This window comes from Acanthopagrus latus, chromosome 4 (assembly GCF_904848185.1).
Source record: "Acanthopagrus latus isolate v.2019 chromosome 4, fAcaLat1.1, whole genome shotgun sequence".
Lineage (NCBI taxonomy): Eukaryota > Metazoa > Chordata > Actinopteri > Spariformes > Sparidae > Acanthopagrus > Acanthopagrus latus.
The window spans coordinates 31,768,266-31,792,318 of record NC_051042.1 but is presented as its reverse complement, the minus strand read 5'-3'; the positions used below and the strand labels follow the sequence as shown (position 1 = coordinate 31,792,318).

Sequence of the window (24,053 nt, the reverse complement as noted above, 5' to 3'; positions counted from 1 at the left end):
GTGAGTCACAGTCCATTCAGCCTAAACAACAAAGCCAGATTTTTTTTTTCTTTTTAGGGGGTGGGGGATAAAATTGCGGACTACTTGTTTTGCTCTGTGGTTGTTCCAGAATATATTTGTGTAGTGTTATTAGAGAGTGTTAGTGGTCTACATTTCCTTCCTGGCTATAAAGCTCCATATGCAGAGGTTATCCCAAGAGAAGCAGACATGGCATCAATATTAATGAGGCCTGCTGGCTTCTCGGGGTAGCTCCATTGGCTGCCTGCCTCCTGTTGCAGGGCACACTGTATCAGAGATTGCACCCAAACAAACACATGTGATAGGAGAGTCCCTCCGGATGCACGCTGGACTTGTGCCAGCCCACTTTAATGTCCTTCCTCCAGGCAGCAGTGGCTGCTTCAGGCTAATGTTAGCTCTACTTCCCTACTCACCATACATGTCAGCTGCTCAGCTTCAACAGGAAGGGGGTTAAGGTTTCCTGGAGCAAGCTCCCTGTCGCCAGTAACAAAAACGTCAAACCGAGTATGTTACTGGGTATGGGGGTGTAGTAAATCATAGCACCAAGTATGATTTACCTGTCTGCGCAGGCCACTGCAGCCATCAACAGTGCAAGCAAGTAAATAAGGAAGTATCAAGTGGTTGCATTCTAGCAGCATCCTCCATATTTTGAATGCTTGTTCTTCAGTCTTTTGCATTTTAGTGAAACTACACAGATCACAGATTAAATTTAGCTTACTTTCACCCAGGGAAACATATTAACACCTGGGATGGTGCCCAGTACATCTGCACCCTTCTGCTACTGAGCAGCTCCACTCTAGCATATAAGTGCCATCGCTCAAAGGCACCTTCACACCGGCTGTTGAGAAGCATTTCGCTTTTATTTTATAACTTTCCCCACAAAGAATCCCCAACAGGTTTGGCAAAATAAACCAGTCAACCCTCTGGTCACGAGCCCACTTCTGTAACCTTCAGGATAGTGCCACTCATTATACAAAACAGCAGTTACTTTTGGATCTGCAGCCGTATTTGTGTGACTGTCACATCACAGCTAGGTAGCCTAATAGCTGTGGATGGGGCAGCTGTTACCCATGCTGACAGCTCCTTATCCATCTGCCACTGTGAGGCAAACACAGGTCCTGTGACGCTCCAGCCACAGGCCCGACATTAGCTCTCTCATGAAGTCTATTTCAGCCTCCATGGGCAAAACAGCTGCCCTACGGTCCACACCACACTGTTTTTAGACACTCCAAAAGGTTCAGCTCGAAGAAAAAAAAAAAAAATGTTCTCCCCTACATCTGTTGCCAATGAAGCACAGGAATGCATTTCCCCAGAACCCTCTTAATGTGGGTTCAAACAAGCACAAAAAAAGCAGGACAGTATTTATACGTGCAAAACATCTCTACAAAATAAGACACTGTGTAAAAGGTTATATATATTCATTAAAGAACTGATTAAGTTGTGGAAAACAAGAGTCTGACGGTATATTTTGGTTTGAGAGGCTTCGCTGAAGACATTCCACAGAGCAGATAAGCTATAACAAAGTCTGAGAATCAGCAGACAGGTCGAGGAGGTCAGTCCAAATGGCAGGACAAGTGCCGTGAGCAACTGTGTGACAGGAGCTGAGCCAGGCTCCTCTTGCCCACAGAACACAAGGAGAGTATTGTGGCAGGCCCTGGTATCCTCATACCAGCACACAGAAAAAACACACACTCTCGCGGCACACGCAGCTGCATGACTTTGTGAGAGGAAGAGAATAAAAAAATAAAGGATTTGGCTACGATTAAATATTAACTGCAAGGACAGATTTTCTGCCATCAAAACAGTGTTTCTCCTGGAATTATTTTTGTAGGCAGCTGCGGGTTTCGGTGGTTTGAGGGTGAATGTTTGGTTTTGTTCCCACAACTAATACCATTTTGGTCCCATTTTTGTTTTGCGGGTTGGGAACTAAAAATACCTCTACTTTGATGCTCAGTTATCAGAACAACCTGGTCATATACACTGTTCTGCAAAGTCAGAGCCAAATCTGCTTGATTGTACCTTTTGGCAGATTCTGCACTTTCTAAAACAGTAGTGAAACTTCTGTTGCTAAAACAAACCACTGTTGAGTAAGTCAGGACAAAACATAATAGTCATATCAGTGAAGAGGCTGATACTGCGGGTGAGCAGGCTGGATAACATTAGGCTAACCTGTGCTGTCATAACCGACACTGTAAGTAGCTTATAGCAACAATAAAAATAGCAGACGGGCTGCTCTAACAAAGGACACACTCGAGGGCCCCACACGTCTGTGTCACATATGCAAACACAAATGTCCCCATGTGCCATTGCCTTCATAAAATAATATGTTCCAACACTAAAAAGAAATAAAAAGTAATGACTTTACATCCAACCAGGGGAATACAGTTTATAAACAGTCTTCTGAACGGACACATGAATGCCAATAAATACGCCATCTGATTCAATCTAATCAGAGCCTTTGCACAAAGCATACATGCCTTTCAGTATTCAACTGTAAGCAAACAGAATGAGCTCAGATATCCCCTCCGGAATAGCAGTGGACAATAGTGTGTGTTTAGTGTGCCCAACCGGTGGGTTTCAACAAGTGTGATGACAGGTCCTGACGTCAGTTCCATTCATGAAAGGCTGATGGCAACCTGTGGGGATGAAAATGCTTCCCTCAGCCTATATCGAGCAGGCTATATACTGAGGATGCAGATTGTGTGCTGCATGCCAACCACCAGGGTGCTGTATTTTTAGCCATGAGCCGAGTAAGAATTTATTCCTCCACTTTGGGCACAATGAGACAGGATATGGAGGTGCCATTTCAGTCAGAAATTCAGGTTACAACACAGGGAACATTTGCCAGAAGATGCAAAAATGCCAAGTAATAATAAGTCACAGATACCAACAACCTTCTGCACCGAAAAGGAAAAAAAAAAGTCTCCTTTATTACTGAAGACCTGAGGAGAATGTGTAGAACACGCGGACAGGTATAATAACAACAGGATAGAGTAGGCTGTCAGAGAAAAGGAATCATGCTTACGCATCTGAAGCCGGTTAAAGACACTCCCACTGTATCCTTGAGCAACATATTAAACCTCTATCGGCTCCATTCTTCAGTGTTGAGCTGTGTAGCTGACCCTGACTTCCGACCTCCTTGTGGAAAAGCACAAGCAAAATATTTCCTGCAGGGACTAAGAAAGATAAGTATCGTGTTACATTACAGTTCTGCGGTAGCCTCGATTCGCGTTGTATTTGATCAGCTCTAGTGCACGAGCATTCATGCATCTCACTGGGAACATTTGACTGAGGGGCAAATAGCTGACCACAAGCTAAGGCTAAACTGGTTTCCCAGGAGACAAGGGTGAGATTTCCCATGCTACTACGAGCCCCGTCCCCCTTATCTGTTACCCCGCTGGCTGCTTCCCTCTGAATGAAGACTGGCATCTTATTAAACACTGCCTAGAAAACAGCCTATTAAGTTTATGTGTAAGAACTAAGTGGTGCTAACCATGCAGTAGATAAAACAGCAGTGATTTGGTGCTGAAATATCCCCTATTACAGCAGAGGAAGACCCCTGCTCCCCCCCCTCACCACCACCACACACCAGTGCAAATAGTGTTGTTAGTTTTGTGCATCCAAATGAAAATCCTGTCACACAATACAAAGTCAAACAAGCCTGCATCTCTTCTCTGGTGCATGGGCCGGCACAACTCGTTGTAGGTGGATATTATCTAACACATTGATGGATCTGCATCCAAAGCACTTTTTGCTTCTAACTCTAAAGGCCAGAGGTGGATAACACGGCATGACTATGACAGAATGGTATTATTCTTCTTTCTGATATTTGCGTTCCCAAGTAAATATTACCACTGTCGTGTTCTCTGGCTTGATGTCCAATTTGGTAAAACAGGAATATAGTCTCAATTCAATTTTCTTCTCCATCCGATCTTCTTTAACTTTCATTTTAGTGCAATGATATACATTTATTATACAGTCTACATCTTTTGTGGATTATCACAATTTGTATAGAGTAATTTGAAACAGTGTTATCACACAGCTTAGAGTTGATTGTTTTTAAAGTAAGCATCACTGCCAGTATTCTGCCATTGTAATATAATGACATACCCTTACATTAACTTGTCTTAATACCCATTAGTCAAATTTGACTGAATTAAGACAGACCATGTGATTGAACTGACCTGATTCAGTTACTACCATGCTATACATTATGCCTGAGCCCTGCCATGAGAAGGTTGTGTTGTGTGTGACAAACGATGAAAATGTTTAGACAGCCCTGCCATGTGTAATGTAAATAAAACCATGCCATAAATAACCAAGAATATTTCTGTAAGGTGTTGCCAAGCGGAAGCTACAAAACGAAGGTAACATTTAGCCTCCTTCTTGAGACACTTGTTGGTCCTCTGATGCAATCTTGAGGAAGTCAGCTTTGTCAAAACCTCAGACTTCAGAGGCAAAAGGCAAGCAATCGGATACTTACTTTAAAAAGAACAAAATGTTAAAATTAATGTAAACCAATTTAAAGAAAGTGAAAATCAATGCATGAAATGTTGGAATTCCCAGGTGCTAATAATACCATGGCCAGGGTTAACTCCTCCCTTCCCCCACAAGAGACTACACTGTATCTCTCATCTGTATAATCTGAAACTGTGCAGTAAGAGAAACACTAGAAAGCTCCTCTGTTGAGGGAAATATCATGCAGGCCTGCAGAGAGTGGAGACAACAGGCCCAGCCTGTACTCCACCCGAGGGAAGCACAAACAGTAATCTTGTGACTGTACGTCGACTTCCTCACACATGCATCCGCATTCGTTAGTTAGGCTAAGGTAAAGTGTGGTTCCTGGTCAACATATCACATGTTGATAAACAACAAAAAGCAAAGAGAATGAAAGAACAACCGGAGCCTTAGGACTAGTCCACTAACTGTGGCGACTGTCCAGGCACACGGTTGAATAAGCTATTGAAAAGAAGGAGTTTAAACAGAGACAGGAATTTTGCAGAGCAAAGCACGTATTTCCACTGTGACGCAGCTGTGGCAGATGTCAACATGTAGGTCCAGGATTGTTTCACTGAAAGCTGTACATGCCTGCAAAACTCCACAAAAGGAGGCCAATGACCTTAACATGAATGCCTCCTTCTGCGTCACTTTAGTGGGTTTTTAATGTCAGTACAAACTGTATTAGGTCTCTATTCAACATCCTGTCGATCCTACAGTTTTGAAGCAACACAAACAACTTTCCATACGAGTCAAAGTTTAAAAAGGTTGTGGCTTTTTACAGTGCTATTTTTCAACACTGTTAACAACATTTCACAAAAACACATCCAGCTCCTCCATCATGTTGTGATCAAATTTGATATAAAGGTCAACAGTCTGAACAGCAAAATTCAACTCTCCAATTCTGTGTATGAAAACTAATTTCTCCAGTAAAATATGGATGATATAGTAACAACGGAACCAGATACCACAGACAAGAAGACTGGCTGCTTATGAAAAACCCTCTGCAGCCCCTGGATCATTTTTCCTTCAGACATCCTCAATCCCTGACTGTGATCATGATCAGTCTATTGTTCTGTATGATCACATCCTCCAGGGACCTACATGATCAATTCTACACTCCACTGCCAGCGACCAAAACAGGAAGCACTTTCCACATGATGATCAAAACACAGATCCCTGACTAGACTGTGGATGCTACACCCCACTTGAGAAGAAAAAGAAGAAGAAGTGGGGCAACGTTATTTATTAATGCAATTCCAGATACCTCCTCTGCACCGTGGCGACTATATGTATATAGTCACTGTGGCTGTGTAAATCCACAGAGTGCGATTATTTACAACCAGTCTATTGAAATGGATGGAAGGAATAGTTCCTAGATGTTCGTGTGCGTGACCCAGGCATTCAATCGCAATTTCTTGGTAATTTTTCTTTTGTGAAATGCATCGTAGTGTAAGATTACAACAGAACTGCTGCTGTCCTGTATGTTACCAAACACAGCAAGGCGACAGGATATCAATGCAACAGCGAAGCACTGCTTTTTTGTATTTTTTTATTTTTATTTTTACTACTCAATATGCAACTTCAAACAGGCAGAAAACTAACTAGTTGGTTAGTTTTTTCATTTTAACTTGCAACGGGATTATTTTAAACCCCCCGATCACTATTTAGCAGGAAGGTGTAACAGAATCCTCCGCAAGCGCAGTTAGCCGGTTTCATCGAAACTCTCCGGGATGACATGGCCCCAGTCATGGGAACACTATGTCGCAGCTGTTAATACGGCCTTTTAACGCCCTAAATGCAGATCCGCCGGGGAGGCTTCCTCGGCATCGGTGCATAAACACACCACCCGTTAGAAAGGCGAGTGACACGAGAACCGCCACCGCGTACACACACGGTAGAGAGCCGGCACCTACGTCCGCTGCATTCCCCGTCTTTGACACTCGCCCGCCGGCCGCACAGAACCAGACACTCGCTTGTTAGCTAGCAAGCTAGTGCACCTTCCAGTCAGCCCTTCACTTGCTGTCAGTCTGTCGTCAACCGCGGACTCCAGCTACGCTGCCACACGAGCTTCAAATCACGCCTTTGTCGTCCGATGTTAACCTACGTTACATATTTGTGCGGTGGGCGATCGCCGACTACAGCGCGTTAACTTGCAATCAAGAACGCCCAGGTCCGTTATCGGACATGCCGTCAAACCATGTCGCCACAAGCGGCAACGTTAAACCTCATTAAGCTAACTCGCCCCTTCTTTCTTACCTTGTCTTTATCGTACTCATCCGCTGTTAAGGGGGGTCAAATCTGAAGCATCGCCCAACAGATGCAAATCAGTGGCAATGAAAACAGAAATAGCCAATGCCGCCAAGTGCTCCTCCTTCGCTTAGCCTAGGCGGGTTGCGCTTCATCAGCAGACATTTAATTCGGCTTGTGGACCAAAATACGAGAGTACACTTGCACTGGCAAAAACAAAAACAAAACAAAAATCTCTAAAAACATTTGTCCGACTGTCGTCGGACTCTAAGACTTTTCAACTACGACGGCAAAATGGAAATAAGCATGTAACAGTGAGGTCCGTCCGATTATGGACGCATCGGTGTTTCATCCGTTCTAAAGCAGGCTAGCTACACACAGCTACCCAAGCTAACGTTAGCTAGCCAGCTAGCTCTCTGCGACACGATTGTCAGCGCTTGGTGGGGAAACACACGCAAACGTTAGCGGCCCGGTGGTGCTCCGGCGCCGGCCGACATTAGTCAGTGCTGCCGTAAACCAGAGGAAAGCGAACTGCTTCAGTAAAACACAAGATAAATGCAAGAAAACGTTGAAGTTAATCAGCACATCGCTCACCAGCTCTAGGCATCCACCCTCTTGACAGCGAATCCCCTGTCTGTGTGACGACCGTTAAGACCGCGGCAACAACAACAACACACTTCCGGTGGAAGCCTTCACAATAAAACCAAGACGTGTTTGTATAAATAGCGTTTATTGAGTTAAAACACAGGGGGTGTATGTATGTGGTGTACCAGCTGGGATTACTTTTTTATAGAGAGAAAAAAAAACATATGTTCGGGTTTGCATTTCCTTGTTATGTCACTTCAAAACATAATTTTCCATTTTTCTTAAATTTAGGCCTGTATAAAATAAAAGAAATGGAGCATAAAGGTAGTTTCAATTAGATTATAAAGGGATCGGACGATGCATCACATCATGCGATAGGGATTCTATCACTATTCAAGAAGAAATGGAGCCATAAGTATATATAAAAAAAACAAAAACAATAATGTTGTTATTTTATTTATTTTCTTACTTATATTTGATTAAATAAGGATGCTGTAGCGTGACTGTAATGACAAACTGGTGTAATGACTTTACTCACATTGGTCTTTTTCCATCTCTGCCAGTTACTCAGTAATGATGATAGGACAATCAAAGAAAAACACTTTTATTTGTTTGTTTGTTTGTTTGTTTGTTTGTTTGTTTGTTTGTTTGTTTGTTTGTTTGTTTGTTTGTTTCAGCGTATATCGTCAGATAATGTCCATCATTTCACCTTTTATTTTGAAGGGGTTAACCATTTTCCATTTCTGGTCATAAGCACCAAATCACACACACACACACACACACACACACACACACACACACACACACACACACACACACACACACACATATTTAAACAATTTAGAGTGGCGTGAGGATTTTTCACAGTGCGTCCCATCACCAGGAACAAAAGCTGCTCTCCTAACATGACAAGATGAAATATTTTATTTTCCCACAGTAGCAGATGTTATTACAAACAGTTTTAAAGTCATTCCATTCAGATAATCTCTCAGTGATATCCACCTTTGGTCAAATCACTTAAAGCACCTGCAGTTGGGTGTTGTTGGTGGTTTTTAGACTCTGAGTTGGTCTTAAAAAGAAGGGTTTGTTTTCAAGCTGTCCTCTAAGCTTTTCTCGCCCTCTAATGTCTGAAGAAGGACATTACACCTGATCTCAGTGGATTTAAGAACCGTCACTTGGGGGCGTTTAAGTCCACAAATTGCTTGACTTAAAAGACTGAAAGTTGACTAATCCTGGCCTACAGAGACCTGAGCATTTATTTATTTATCTATTCATCTCTCTATCTATTTATTTACTTATTCATTTATTTATAACCAACATCTTGCACTTCCTTTTAGTGACTGTCATGGTAGAATAATATTGGCCTACAATGCCTATAAAAAGGGATTCAACCTTTGGTATCAGGTAGCTGCAGAAAGCCACAAGTTGCTGGGTAAATAAACTTTAAAGGAGCACTACGTAGTTTTGGGGAAGACATTTTGATCAGAAGAGAAATATCTTCAGTATCTTCAAACTAACTTAGCAAACTCTCTTTGTTCTCATGACTGAATAAATAAACTGACCTTAAAGGACAACACAATTTTATGCTGTTTTAGTCTGTTTATATGTGGCGGACCCTGCCACCTTTCTGGCTTTACACAGTGTTCTGGGACCTTATTTTCCTCTGAGTGCATCTTGTTTATTCAGTAATGGAAAAAAATAATAATATCTCTGAGTTTGTTTTATCACCCCACCATTAACATGTCATATTAATGCTGTACAATGAAATCACCCAAATAAAAAAAAACGGTGTGACAGTGTGTAAAATGTAAATAAAATCAGAACACATTAATCTGCAGACAAACTGTCTTTACTGACAATAGTTTGAGCAAAGCTTTATGCAGTCAAGTGGTGAGCCTCCACCCATCCTCACCTGTGAACGATTGAGCTTTTCAAGAAGGCCTCTTCCATACCTGATTATTTAATTGAATCTGTTTACCTGTGGACTCCTCCAAACAGGTGTTTTTGGGCATTCAACAACTTTCCCAATCAGTTTTCGCTCCGTCCAAACCTGTTTGAATAAGCATATATTTCCCAAAAATCAATAAAGTTGATGAGATAGAACACTAAATATATTGTCTTTGTAGTGTTTTCACTTGAGTATACAAAAGAATTACGTTACAATTGTGTCACTATTAACAAACAATTATTTCCTTCATAAATGATTTATTAAGCAACTGTACATGTTTATAAACATCAGCTGCAACTAGTTATGGCCATTAAACTACTGAACATATCATAGCGCATTATAAACATGAGTTGCAACTTCACAAACATAAATTTACATGAATAAAAAAAGTGTTACCTCACATTCTGTTTTATCTGTTTTACACAGCGTCCAAACTTTTGGGGAAAAACTTATTTTGAAGAGTTTATGTCTTTGTAATAAGAAATAATAAGTAACACAACTGCTGCAGCTTGTTTATCGGAATCTGAATGTAGTGACTTTTATGTGTGTGGCAATGTATTGTGCAACTCTTTCTAATGTAGACAGCTTATGTATGTAATTCAGAAGGATTGTAGTACTCTGTGTACAGTCTGATGATCTGAGCAGCACTCTGAACGACACACTGCTGTGCTGCTGCCCTGCCAGCGCTCACTGTGACCCTGGAGAGGTGTGGCATTTGATATGGTGTGTCTCTTGTAGGAGGGGCGAGTCGTGTATCTGGACTGGGCGCCCTTCAAAAAGCGCTCCCTCTGATCTGCTCGGTCCCACTCGGCCAGGCTAGTTGAGCACAGCGGAGTTACAGCAAGCCCCTCCACCCACCCATCAGGACATCATGGGACTCACACAGGACCCCAACTTCCAGAAGCTGCAGGACTGGTACACAGCCCACGCTCTGAACCTCAACATGAGGCATATGTTTGAGGCTGACAAGGAGAGATTCAACAAACTCAGGTATGCATCCTATTTTTACTGGGAATAAATACAGTATGGACAGCGACAGTGAACAGGGTGCAGGTATATGAGTATATGATCACATGATAAAGCTCTGAGCAGCTTCGTTATTTATGATACGTTACTTCTTTGCTGATGTGTTTCTGTGCTCTGACAGCCTGAACCTGAACACTGAGGATGGAGACATTCTCCTGGATTACTCCAAGAATCTCGTCACTGATGAAGTCCTGAAGATGTTGGTGGATCTGGTAAACTCATTTTCATTTTCATCTTGATTAACTGTTTTTAAAACGCTTGAGTAGATTTTCTTATTAGCTCCCCGATCATGCTGTCTGATTAAGAGCTGATGTGTGCAGCTGTAAGGTGGAAATCCCACAAGTCTTTGCTGCAAGCTGCAAGTTTTGCAACTTGTTTTTTTTTTTTTTTAAATGAACCAACATTTATCTTCCTCTTTAGGCCAAGTCAAGAGGCATTGAAGCAGCCAGGGAGAAGATGTTCACTGGAGAGAAGATCAACTTCACGGAGGTGCTGATTGTTGACCATGTGTCAGCTGTAACCTGATTCATGGAAGTGTTTACCTCTTGACTTTTATCCTGGTGTGGTGATACAACTACTGACTCAGCATTCACGTCATGTGACATAATGAGTGTTGCACTTAGCTTGTTTTTAACTTCAAATAGAGTAAATGCAACAGCTGGATATGTTTTATTATTTTTGAGTCTCATTCTCAGGTCATCAAATTACCCTCACCCTATCTAACAAATTGCACCTTTAACCCAATGATCACCAACAAGTTAGGGAGCACAACGGTAACAGATCAATGCCACACAATGCTGAGTGGGTCTGTGTTTTGTCCTCCTGGTGCTGTGAACATGAAGGGCCGTGCTGTGCTCCACGTGGCTCTGAGGAACCGCTCCAACAAGCCCATCATGGTCGGAGGCAAGGATGTGATGCCAGAGGTCAACAAAGTTCTTGAGAAGATGAAGGGCTTCTGTCACGTGAGTGAAATGCACCAACAGGAAGATGCACCAGAGTTTAGTTACGCTGCTTGTGAAGGTTTGATGCAGCTGACGACAATCGTGTCTATCTAATGCAGAGAGTTCGCAGTGGCGAGTGGAAGGGCTACACAGGAAAGGCCATCACAGATGTTGTCAACGTCGGCATCGGAGGATCTGACCTTGTGAGTGCAATTTATGGAAAAGATATACTACTGACTTACTTGTACAGTCACAAACATTCACCAGGTGCAGTCACAGCTTATCTGAACCTGAACTTGAGCTGTCTTGAATTGCAGGGCCCCCTGATGGTGACCGAGGCCCTGAAGCCTTACTCAAAGGGCGGACCGCGTGTGTGGTTCGTATCAAACATTGATGGAACTCACATCGCCAAAACCTTGGCACAGCTGAACGCTGAGACGACCCTCTTCATCATCGCATCCAAGGTAGGGCAGATTCTTGGATTCGCTCCAGACTTACATCTCGTATCAGAGGCAAAAGATCCTTCCGATTCATATTTCAGTTTCAAAACCTTTCACGAACACACCAGTGAAATAAGCCTGCCTTACAGGCAGATGATTCTGGTCATGCTGCGCACCAAGAGGTGCTCTTTTGAGGCAGCAGAGGCGATGTTATGTCAGCTGACATTCATGTCTTGGCTTGAGTGGTATGACTTGAGCACAGCAACAGCTAAAAGATTAACAGTTATTCCAAAGCGACGTGCATCCATTCAGGAGAACTGCAGTTTCCTCATATTTAGTGGTACATATCTTAAAGAGACAGTGAGACACAGACAGTGAGATTCTCTATATTCTCTATATTCTCTATATCTCTAGTTCCTCCTTTGCAGGCAGAACTCTTCCACGAGTGCAGCAGCATTACATGTTAACACTCTGTTATCTATGTGCTTTGTCTATCAAGACATTCACCACCCAAGAGACCATAACCAACGCTGAGTCGGCCAAAGAATGGTTCCTTGAACATGCCAAAGATGTGAGTGTGCAGCCGCCTCAGACAGCAGCAGCATTTTTTTTTTTTGATTTAGCTGGCTGACTGATAAGACTCACTGAAATCCTCTTTATGTCTCTGCAGAAAGCTGCTGTTGCCAAGCACTTTGTTGCTCTTTCCACAAATGGGGTAAGTCACAAAACTCTATTTACAGGTGAGACCTTCCCACTCCGTCGCGACATCTGATCCTAACTGTGCTGCTTTTTCCTCTCATCTCCCCCTCAGCCCAAAGTGAAGGACTTCGGCATCGACACAGAGAACATGTTTGAGTTCTGGGATGTGAGTGCTCTTTAAAGCAGAGTGCATGCAGCAGGTCCAGTCTCCATCCACACAGGCTGCGATAGGGGGCCGTAGGCAGCGGCTATAAATAAGCTAGGCTTTTTGACCTGTGAAGTAGGTGGGACGGACGCTCTGGCCAGCAGCTGCTGGGTAATCAGAAGCCTCTCTCTTCAGACTCAGTTATTATTGGTAGCGACCTTCTCTCTTGCAGAGGTTACTGTAAAGGCTGGGTTGTATCAAAGGTCAGGGAGCTGAGTTTAGTTACATTGTTGGTATTTAAAGGGTAATGGCTATAATAAGGGCCTTTATGTCACAGAGGACATGCTGCCAGTGTTTTGAACCCTTTACATGTACAGAGTATAGTATACAGATTGGACTGATGCTAAAGATCAAAACTTAAAATGAATAACTGTGTTGCTCATGTCAGTGCTCACTGAAGATGTAAATATTTTTGTCATACATCACAAAACATTGGCGGTTTATGATTAATTTCATGATGTTCCTCTTGCTGTTATCAGCACCTTCTGTTGTGGTCAAGGACAAAAGAGTTCAGCACCAGGCGTGAATATATTTCTTTTTTCTTTCTCTTTTAGTGGGTTGGTGGTCGTTTCTCCTTGTGGTCTGCAATCGGCATGTCCATTGCCCTGCATATTGGTATGTGACCTGAAAACACACATTTCATTTTTTTTTGTTTTTTTCTTTACTGCAATGCAAAACAAAAATTACTCAGAGCAGCTATGTTTTAAATCAGTAAAATGCCTGGCTTCCGTCCAAGCAGTAGTATCAATAAAAGACCCTGTAGACACTCGTGCACGTGCAATCCCTCCAGTTTCAAAGATGGTTGAATGGTTTGCAGTCGTGCTCTCTGCTCTGTGAGTGCACAGTCTTCTTCTCCACCGTAGCTCACATCTGCACACTCAAAAACATTTAAATGCTGATATTTAGCCGGCATAATGTCTGCAGTGCTCACCATGGAGCACCTGGTGGAAAAGTGATCACCAGAGTCATTATGGTTCTTCCTCTGGGACCAATAATGTCTGTATAAAATCTAAAATACCTCCAATAGCTACAGTGAATGTCAGTTGGCAGTCAAACATTGTTAATTATATAACCATAAAAGTCACACAGCTCAAATTCATCACACAGTGGCTTTAGTAAATATTAAGGCATTAATCTTGCTGATGTCAATGTGGGCACATACTGAAAATACAAGATCAATTCTAAACAATCAGTGAGAGTCTTAATCACTCAGACAGTTAACTCCTCCGTCTCTCTCCTCATCAGGCTTCGAGAACTTTGAAAAGCTTCTTTCAGGCGCTCACTGGATGGTAGGCACTCCTCCTTCCGCTCTCTTTTCTCTCTAGTGTACAACCTCTATTCACGTGAGTCTTCCTTGAAAGAAGACACAGAATGCATGAATGTAAATCAGCATCCTACCATCTGCCACAGGACAACCACTTCCGCACCGCTCCACTGGATAAGAACGCTCCCGTCCTGCTGGCACTGCTGGGCATCTGGTACATCAACTTCTTCCACGCCGAAACCCACGCCATGCTGCCCTACGACCAGTACATGCACCGCTTCACCGCCTACTTCCAGCAGGTCAGCCTCGCAGGCACAATGCAAGAGGAGATCGAGTATGAGAATTTTAAAGATGGCGTTGAATTAGCTTGTTAAGGTTCCTCTGATTAAGGCTTTTTTTTATCCAGGGTGACATGGAATCAAATGGGAAATACATCACTAATCAAGGGAAACGTGTAAACTACCACACTGGGCCGATCGTGTGGGGAGAGCCAGGAACCAATGGGCAGCACGCCTTCTACCAGCTCATCCATCAAGGTACCGTCACCAGACGATCATCGTCTCCCCCACCTCGCCCTCGTGCTGTGAATTCAGTGATCACTCGTGTCACTAATGCACTCAACTGTGTCCAACTCAGGAACTCGCATGGTGCCTTCTGACTTCCTGATCCCAGCTCAGACACAACATCCCATCAGAAACAACCTGCACCACAAGGTATCACTGTAGCAGCACAACTATTGGTTTAAAGAAGTGCAGCGTGTATGTGGATATGATGTTGTTTCTCACCTTTTTTTGACAGTATTCCTGCTAAAAGTGTGATTTTTGCTTCTTTGTTTGTGGGAAGTTGTTCGAATAAAGTATTGGTTGATCCTTAGATACTGACCACAAAGGTCTACTGACCTTCTGAGACCAGAATTGCAAATCAGTGACCTAAGATACTGTTGCAGTAGTGTGCAGTTAGCATGTAACCTTAGATCGGAATACAGAGACAAAAACATGGAGAAAAGATGTTACAAATGTCTTCTGAATCTGAAAGGCATCTATTAATATGTCAACATATTGGTGTCCAACACATGCTGACATCTTCAGTTCATCACTGCACTGTATCTGAATGTGTGTTTGACGTGGCTGTAGATCCTGCTGGCCAACTTCCTGGCCCAGACCGAAGCTCTGATGAAGGGTAAGACCACTGAGGAGGCCAGGAAGGAGCTGGAGGCCAGCGGCCTGAGCGGAGAGGAGCTGGAGAAAATCCTGCCACACAAAGTGAGTCGAATCGTGAAACAACGACTGACTTTAGGAAACGAACTACGTGCTCAGCAGCTCTCATAAACAATGACGACAAACTAAAACGTCAGTGTTGACAGGCAGTTGCGCAAAAAAATCAAGCCTGACTGGAGGACATACTATCGAACTGACCAGAGTGAGAAAACACAGGACGTAGTGCCCCCCAGTGACCATGAACACACACAGCTGCTGCATCCAAACCTCAATAATTAATGAAGGCTGTGTGCACTGAACGGCCTGTCTGATGAAATCTCTCCATGTCTTATTTATTTCAGGTATTCCAGGGAAACAGGCCAACCAACTCCATCATCTTCAAGAAGCTGAGCCCATACACGCTGGGAGCTCTGATAGGTGAGCGTTCACAGTGTTTCTCTAAGTAATAATAATCATAATAATACAAATGTTACTGTTGGTGGCTGTAGATGTAGTTCAATTTAGTTTATCTGAGCGATAGATAGATTATTTGAGTGTGCATTATAAAATCTGATGGCGCCACAAGGGAACGATTTCAAGATTACATTATCATCACATTACTGAAAGATTTTTCTACCTATTCCACCTTCTGTCTTTGTTTTTTTGTTGTGTTTGTTTATGTTGCACTGACGCAGCTTTCCTGTCTGCTTACGTGACTTTAAAATCTTGTCCGGATGAACGTCACTTCTATTTCAGATGGACATTTTCAGCTAATTCTCGCCACAATCCGCAGCCTGTCTGTCACTTTCTGAGTGCCTTTTGCCTCACAATATACAGCAACAACTGACGTGACTACAAAACAGCCTGAGATGCATTTTTTTGATACAAATATGGTCACAACATTGGTAAAATCCCTAAATCAGCCGGAGCGCTACAGATGAGGTTTCATCAGGATGCTGCACACGGTTGCATAGTAACAGTCTGTTTGTTCTTGGGACATCAGACTAAGAGGTTATATTAGGTAAAGCTCCTTTGTGTCGCCGCTGAAAACCCATTAAATAAAAACACAAACAACCCTCTCTGTGTCTCTGTTGCGTTAACAATTATTCTGTTTTGCTTCACAGCCATGTATGAGCACAAGATCTTCATCCAGGGTGTGATGTGGGAGATCAACAGTTTTGATCAGTGGGGGTAAGAATGATTCGTATGCTTGTTTTGAGCAGTTTTCATTTCCTAACCTCTTCGACAAGCGGCAGCCTGCCATCGTAACAAACTCACGCTGTTCAGCCAAGATTTATTATTAAAGCCTCCAGACCTCTATTTTACATTCTGGTGGAGTTTCCAAAAATACTAAATATGTCAGGCTGAGTTTGGGGAAAGAAATGTGAGTATAATGATCTGCACTCCATCCAGAAAATTTCAGGCTTGGTGGAGCTATAAAACATGGAGACTTGGGTTTGAATATTTTACTCAGCGCTGCTTCAATCAAGAGCTGGAAAAGACAGACACATGTATTATTTGCAGTACCATGCAGTGGAGTCCACAAGTTCCTGATGACTCGTGTTATCCCAGCATGATTTGACAGTGTTCATTTTTCAAAGATTTAACCCTTTACTCTCATTGAAAGCATCATTTGTAAGGAAAAAAACAACTTTGTGACTTTGTGACCCTGCTGTAAATGAGGCTGAATATATAGAAGTGGACACTGGATGTTCACAGGCAGAGTGTGACTGTAAAATAAGCCTTAAGCAAACAACTGGACCATATGATTGCAAAGCGATACAGTAACTCACAGTATTAATGAGGCTGAAAGTCACCGAACCCCTTCATGGATCCACCGTCTCTCTCTTCGTTTGCTTTCTGCATCACCAGAGTTGAGCTGGGCAAGCAGCTGGCAAAGAAGATCGAGCCCGAGCTGAAGGACGCCGCGGAGGTCCACTCCCACGACTCCTCCACCAACGGACTCATCAACTTCCTCAAGAAGAACTTTGCCTGAGCCGCCCTGAAAACAACTTCCACTTTACTCCACATCATTATCCATCTAATCAGCTCATGAGCTGCATGGACAGGACGACTCGCAGAGGCAGCTGGTCGCTCCCACGCAGCCGAGCTGAGACACTCTGTATGTTTGTACTCTCATTATGAATATCGTGACTGTCTGTCTCCAGCGCTGTCTTTTCTATGTTTGTTGGCGAGGGGAGAAAGCTTTTTTTGTACGAGAGTGTTGTGGAAGGCAGGGTGAAGTGTGCTCTCACTGTCTTTCTAGAGTAAATATCTTTACACAACGTCAGTGTCGGCGTCTTTAATACACGGTCTGATGTAAAAAATAAGTGAACAAACACAAACACAGCAGCTGTTCTTTGTGCTCTGATGCACAAAAGGCTGTCACTCTCCTGATGCAGATGCTCTGACACCTCCTGTCAGCAGCACGCCACTAGATGGCATCAGCGAGCTAGATTTATTCACTGGGAGCAAATCAGCCGCCCAGTAATAGACCATTTATTCAGTGGAACAAAGGGTCAAAGGTCAGTGCATCTGCTCTGTTCCTCCCCACAAATCCCCAGACTCCACCGCATCCATTTAGAGAGGAAAAACAAACAGCTGGACCAAACAACATCTGGACCGCAAGCCGGTCCTCGCTGGCACTATATTTAAACATCACGAATCATAATTGTGCTTAATGTTTCAGCGCCCTGTGCCCGAAAGTGCCCGAGAATCTCTCATACAAGCATGAAACCGTGTATAATGACGGTTGGAGAGGCCGCAGCATCACACGACACATCGTGCACGCGGTTCTTTTAACCACGATGCATCAAAAACGAGATCAAATGTGTTCCAACCGTGTTTGGTTCCCCTCACACTCACCGCTGGGTGCCATTACAGAGTGTGTGTGAGGACAAACAGAAAGTTTCAAAAAAAAAAAAAAAGAAGAAGAAGAAAAATCCTAGACCCCCAGACACTGCTGGGTTTTCAATGCTGTTGCCAGGCAACAATACTTTACTTCAAATCTAACTTGTGCTTTTTTATCTCCAGCTCTGAAACAGGATACAGAAGAAAAATTGAGTTTGGCTGCAGATATATATATATATATATAAAAAACAAAAAAAAACCTCTCCTGGTTGTCATTTTTCAGGATGTGGCAAAGATGTTCTTTCGTCACCATCATCTGAAAAAAGACACAATTTGTGTCCAGACAACATGTTGACTTCTTGTAAAAGGTGTCACATTTCTGTCAGCTGACTGATGGACACACACACACACACACACACACACACACACACACACACACACACACACACACACACACACACACACTGACAGCTACCTGGACCCCAGCTGATGAGTTTACCACCCTGAAGTGAACGAGCTGCAGAGCAAACACGAGGAAACGACTGTTTAGGTTCAGTTCATCTGAGAGCAGAATCAAACAAGCAGCATAAAAGGGATGGCAGAGGTTGTTGCGTGCGTTCCTGAGATGTTTGTGGAACAATGGCGGCTGCAGACCCTCACATTCCACTTCATGCTTTATTGGTCGGGGCCTGTCAGTCATTTTTTTTTTTTTTTTTTTTACTTCTTCTTCTTCTTCTTCTTCTTCTTCTTCTTCTTCTTCTCCTCTGCGGCCTGTTAAGGAGGTGCCACCCCCCCCCCCTTCCAGTCTCGATCGGGGTCACAACCTGGCCCCCGCAGTGTGGTGGTTGCCATGGCGACGTCACCCACCCCCCCACTTGCCACTTTTGGGCTGTGCAGTCCCCAAGTTCACAGCGGCGTCAGATGGAAGGGTCGGAGCGAGGGTTTTAGGATTCTCCTGATGCCACAATCTGCTGCGTAGAGGGCAGGATTTCTCCACGCAATCCGTATCATTTGTATTCATCGCGAGCCACGCTTGCTGGAAGCAGTTTAGGAGGTCAGCATCCTTGCATGTAAACAAGCTGGGCAACTCGGCCTCAGAGGAGAGGAGAGAGAGAGGCCCGCAGGTCTGCAGCCACTTCTTTTTCAAATTCTCGCTTGAACTTGACTGGAATGCTTTTAATGTGAATTCAACCGTCCTCCCCCTCCCAGGAACCTTCAGGGAACAAATTCTCTCGGGCTAAACATTAGTCATGCAAACACACACACACACACACACACACACACACACACACACACACAGACACATAACACACAACACACTCACACCACATTTCCCATTATCAAACCCAGTGGACGGTCCCTCTTACAGTAAGTTCCCAGTCTGCACTCTGAGGCTGCCAGCAGTGACACAGAAATCCTGTAAGAAGAAGAAGAAAAAAAAAGCCATCATGTCGGGCCCAACTTCATTTTTCCCACGACTGCTGGAGTTATATAAAGATTAACTTCAGAACGTGGGCAGAGCCTGTCGTGCTGCAGCGTGGGGAGCCAGCGGCGGTCTCATGAGGCTGCAGGGGGCTCCAGCTGACCCCGTGCTGCTCAGGCTCCACATTTATTCAGATCCCCATTAGTCAGATCCATCTCTGCTAAATGCACAGCTGAATGGGACCACACAGAAAACACAACACACACCAGGACGACACCATGATCGAACGTGATATGTTCCCATGTCACTGCACATATATGGGACCATCTGGTGAGGGGAGGAAGTGCAGCAGTGCAGCATCTCATCTCCCTGAGCAACAACCTTCAAACTAATCTTTATCTTAATGTTTTATTCGCACGCTGCATAACTGAACGATTTCTCCGAGATGTCTCTGACCCGACAGAGCGGTGTGAGGTTTTCTTCGGCGGTTCATCTCTGCCAAACTGCAAGACAGCTGGGCTTGTTTGTCCTCCTGGGAACTCCTCTGGGTCACTTATCTGTGCAGACTTTTGAACGCTGTGCACCCAATGTAGGATTTTTTTTGTGTGTGTGTCTCGGCCGCCTCTCCTGAGTCCACAGAAACACGGATACACTGACCGACATCTGGCTCTTATTCAGCATAGCAATGTGAGAGATTGAAAAAAAACAAACTCCCACGCTGATTCCAGCCTCTGTTGGCGTACTGGCGACTACAGTACATCATAATGTTCACAGTTACAGTGACAGTTGCTATCTCACCATTTCCATCGAGGCTGTTCATAAGTGCGACGACATATTCGGTGCCAGGCAGGCGCCACCGTCAACATCAGTGGATGCAGGATGAATTATTTTGACCTTCACAGCTGTTTAAGGCCGTTTGATGGAGGTGACTCATCTCTGTATTAATGAAAACATGTTTTTTTTTCTCTCTCTCAGAGTAATAAAATAGTTTATTCAGTCTTCTAAATGGGTGAATCACCCACCTCTGCACTGTGACACACAAAAACAAGACAACTGATACGGTCTCTGCGGTGTCTGAATGGTTTGTTACGGGTCAAAGACATAAATTCAATTCAGCAACTTGATCCTGCAGAAGCAACCGAGCCACGCACCGCTACACTCCAATCACGAGGCAGAATTACTTTGGGGAATGCAAAGGCAGAGACGATGGATCCTACACTTCCCATGATGCAACACAACATAAGAGCTCCAAAGGTCTAAGTTTGTCTCAAGTCCAGTGCGAGATAATAATCCTGATGACGTCGTCGTGGGTTTTCTTTCTGAGCTTCCTCCAGAGACACAGAAGACATCAGACAACTGTTTCCACCGTCTGAGCAGATTGTGTTACTTTGATGATGTGTCTGTACAGCACACACACACACACACACACACACACACACACACACACACACACACACACACACACACAGACCTGCCGTAAAAATGGAAATTTGTTGTTGATAACTTGATTTCATGATTTGCTGATGATGAATCTGGGCGGCGGTGAGCGTTTTACTGCCGTTTCCTCTCAATTCAGTTTCATTTCAAAAGGTTTCAACTGTCAAAAGTTAAAAAAAAAAACATTATCGTCGAAGCACAAATGTAAAATGTGTCCACATATTTGGACAAAACACAAGAACAGACATAAAATATACTTTACGAGTATCTTAACTATGTTCCCCCAAAATACACAAAGAAACATTTTCCCATGATCCCCTTGTTGCACCCAGGTTCAGATAGCTTCAGATTTCTTTTGCAACCTTTTTTTGCAAAGAGGAATGCATTACATGAAAAAAGTTCTGCTGAGTTTATATTAATGCTGTTTGTTATAAGAGAGCAATGCTTCACTGTCGGAGTGGACATGGGGACCTTTGTTTCACATCATTCCCTGTTTCTCTCTCTTCCTTTGTCTACTGTAATCTCTCTAATACAGGCATACCAGCCTCTAAAATATACACAAATATGTCTGAAAATGGTGCAAGAAGCTCTAAGAAATTAACTTTAGGGACCCAAGATTACTGCCCTCCAAAGAGAAAAGTCTGAGTGGAAACATAAATCATGTAAACCATGTTACTCTTTGAGCACTTTGAGCCAAAAAAAGTCAGATTCCAGGAGTTAAGTGAACAATTTCAAGCTTGATTTTGACTCTATTGCATACAGAATTTGATTTGAAACACACTTTTTTTGTGAAGTGACTCAACACTTTGCATTAAGTTCGATTTTCCCTCAATATTCTCGCTCTGCAGCTCAACACATAAAAACACATCCCCGTGTTTTTTTTTTCACCCAAAAGAGCTGAAATGATGTTTCATCAACTGAGCCGAATCCCTGTAATTAAGTCGTGTTCACTGGATTACTAAAAATAAAACTCTTCTGTACAATGAGCGAAGAGTCAGACAAACAGGGGTAGCGAACAGCAGGCAGAACATTTTTTATTTATTCATTTTTTTTGTAACAGGAAGGAGGACAAAGTGTCAGTAACCAAAGATTCAGAGAGTATGAGGTAATCCTGTGGCGAGCATATTTTCACTCATTTCCTGGCAGTGGAGGGGACCTGGGTGCTCCAGAGGGAAGGTGTTCCTTTGTGCCGTGTAACAGAGCTCACCTCACAGCCGATCCCCCCCCGAGGCTCCGCTACCTCTGCACAGCACACACACTAACACACACTAACACACACACACAGCTCCCTGAGTCACAGGGTGGAACCCTCACACACATAAAGGGCGCTTTGTGCCCCAACTCATGGAGCTGACAACCAACACCAGAGAGGCTCCTCACACTGAACACCACTGTTCAGCCAACAGGAGGGCTCAGTAAGTGGGCAGACAGCGCTTTCATGTACACCCACGCACACAAAATGTAGCTCCATCTCTGACTATCTGCGTATCGGTGGCTTATAAATGAGCTGCACCTACTGTAATTGAAATGTGAGACTGAGAGGGTGAAGGAGGGGAGGAGGTGGTGGTGCATGTTTTGAATTTTCTTTCTTCGTGCAGGCGCAGGAGCTGTGAAAGTGTCCTTACCTCATTTTCCCCTTTTCCTTCGACTCTGAAAGTCACACAGTAATATCCATGAGAGAGAGGATGACTTGATCACCCCACCTTCCCTTCTTGGGAATTGAGCCAGGCAGCAGTAATTTGGTAGGCAAGTCGTAGCCTTAAAAAAAATGTGACTTCTTCTTCCTGTGCTGAAACCCACCCACTCACCTGCAGGATCCGCAGAGAGACGACAGCAGCGCCGCCGCGAACATGTTCCTGTGTTTTCCATCTGGACAGCCATCCTCGCACAATCGTCCTTCTTCAACATTAACATTCAACGCTGCTATAATCAAAAACAGCGGTTTAAATACTGAATGTAAAAGAGGAGAGTTGTAATGATGAACCCACGGTGAATTATCATCCAACGCTGCAGTTCCCCTCCAAGCATTTTAGTGCCTTTCAGTCCATTGTTTTGGTTTAATGGTGCACAACTTTACCGTTCAAGAGTCGAATCGTTCTTTTTAAAGAAGTAGCGAGATTAAAAAAGGGAGCTAATAAGAAACTATATTTTTGAGTGAGGTTTGTGAACAGAAACAAGACTCCAGATGAATGACAATGTTTCTCCATAACTGCTAGATGTTCAAAAAAAAAACATGTGCTATCACGTTATAGGTAGAAGGATAGCTGTAGGACCATGATGCACCTGGGTGGGAAAACTAATAAATGTGTTTCATTACCACTCTTCAGTCTTTTTTTTCATTTTTGTGTTTTTTTGACCTGCTGATTAGAGAGTTTGAAGTCGGTGCAGTTCGTTACCATCACCTGGAACAAGAGACATACTTTAATTAAACTATGGAAACAAATAAGGCTCATTAATATGACAATAAATAAATATCTACAGCTGCAAAACTTTTTCACAAACTCTTAAATTTAATCATTCAGATCCGTTCATGCAATTTCTTCTCGCAGCCACACAAAAGCCGGCGAATATTATCTGTAAACATCATTCCACAAGCTCAGAATATTAATGAGCCTTGTTTGTTTCCATGGTTATTTATTAATTTCAGGTCAAAAGTGCTTTGTGAAGCGATTTTCGCACGCTGCCCTGTGCTCCACTGTCTGCCTCCTCAGTGAGCGCCACATTTAATGTGATATTAATTAATTTGCCTGCTTGCGTAATGACCAAATATAATCAGAAGAGATAAAAAAAATAATTGGTCTCAATTATTTATAGTGTGGCCAAATCAATAAAGTGAAATAATTAATGTTCCAGCTTCTCTATGAACCCTAAACCATCTGTGATTACATGTCTTATGGACGTGGATTCAGTCAAAGTCTGCGGAAGAAGATTCACACTTTCATGTTTGACGTTAGGTCCAAACCTCCAGTCGTCAGCCCACTTTATGCTCCAATTAGCCCAAATATGACACAATACAGCGCCGCGGGGGTGCAGTCTCCTCATTTATCTCAACACTGATCCAACAGTTTTACACAAGTTGGTAAACCTGTGAGCAGTTTAAAAGCCCGTCATGAAATAAAGCAGAAACGGGACAACTTTTAAAACTGTGAGTTTCAGTCGCACTTATCTTGAAGTGCTGTCCCTCCCTCCCCGGACCTCCCCTTGCTATCTGCTCATCAGGCCTGTGTGGTATTTTCCAGGAATGTTTATGTGTTGGAGCAGTTTACTAAAAGCG

General features: G+C 43.4%; 2 protein-coding genes across 4 annotated transcripts in view; one reads left to right on the top strand and one right to left on the bottom strand.

Annotated features, from left to right (window-relative positions):
- LOC119017900 (granule associated Rac and RHOG effector protein 1-like) overlaps positions 1 to 7,448 on the bottom strand; it is a 32,068-nt gene extending 24,620 nt beyond the window's left edge. Inside the window, exon 1 of one of the 3 annotated variants that reach the window (XM_037095055.1) lies at positions 7,360 to 7,448. The gene's annotated coding sequence lies outside the window, so the exon portion shown is untranslated. Of the gene's footprint in view, positions 1 to 3,043; positions 3,065 to 6,774; positions 7,249 to 7,359 lie in introns of those variants that run through there. The other 2 variants (XM_037095056.1, XM_037095057.1) reach the window with 2 other exon arrangements.
- Positions 7,449 to 10,100: 2,652 nt separating this feature from the next.
- On the top strand, positions 10,101 to 17,354 carry gpib (glucose-6-phosphate isomerase b). Its single transcript, XM_037094217.1, has 18 exons — positions 10,101 to 10,288; positions 10,446 to 10,536; positions 10,745 to 10,813; positions 11,167 to 11,286; positions 11,385 to 11,468; positions 11,583 to 11,729; positions 12,205 to 12,276; positions 12,376 to 12,420; positions 12,517 to 12,570; positions 13,164 to 13,224; positions 13,855 to 13,898; positions 14,020 to 14,172; positions 14,280 to 14,409; positions 14,510 to 14,586; positions 15,007 to 15,135; positions 15,432 to 15,507; positions 16,194 to 16,260; positions 16,942 to 17,354. Exons 1-18 carry the CDS (start codon positions 10,170 to 10,172, stop codon positions 17,063 to 17,065), a joined length of 1,662 nt encoding a protein of 553 aa, XP_036950112.1. The 5' UTR covers positions 10,101 to 10,169; the 3' UTR covers positions 17,066 to 17,354.
- Positions 17,355 to 24,053: the final 6,699 nt, after the last annotated feature.

Bases quoted from the DNA above. Each gene is read 5' to 3' on its own strand.
- gpib (XM_037094217.1), top strand. From the start codon at position 10,170: ATGGGACTCACACAGGACCCCAACTTCCAGAAGCTGCAGGACTGGTAC. The intron at 11,730-12,204 runs GTAGGGCAGATT...TTGTCTATCAAG, and splicing joins TCTTCATCATCGCATCCAAG to ACATTCACCACCCAAGAGAC. The intron at 16,261-16,941 runs GTAAGAATGATT...CTGCATCACCAG, and splicing joins AACAGTTTTGATCAGTGGGG to AGTTGAGCTGGGCAAGCAGC.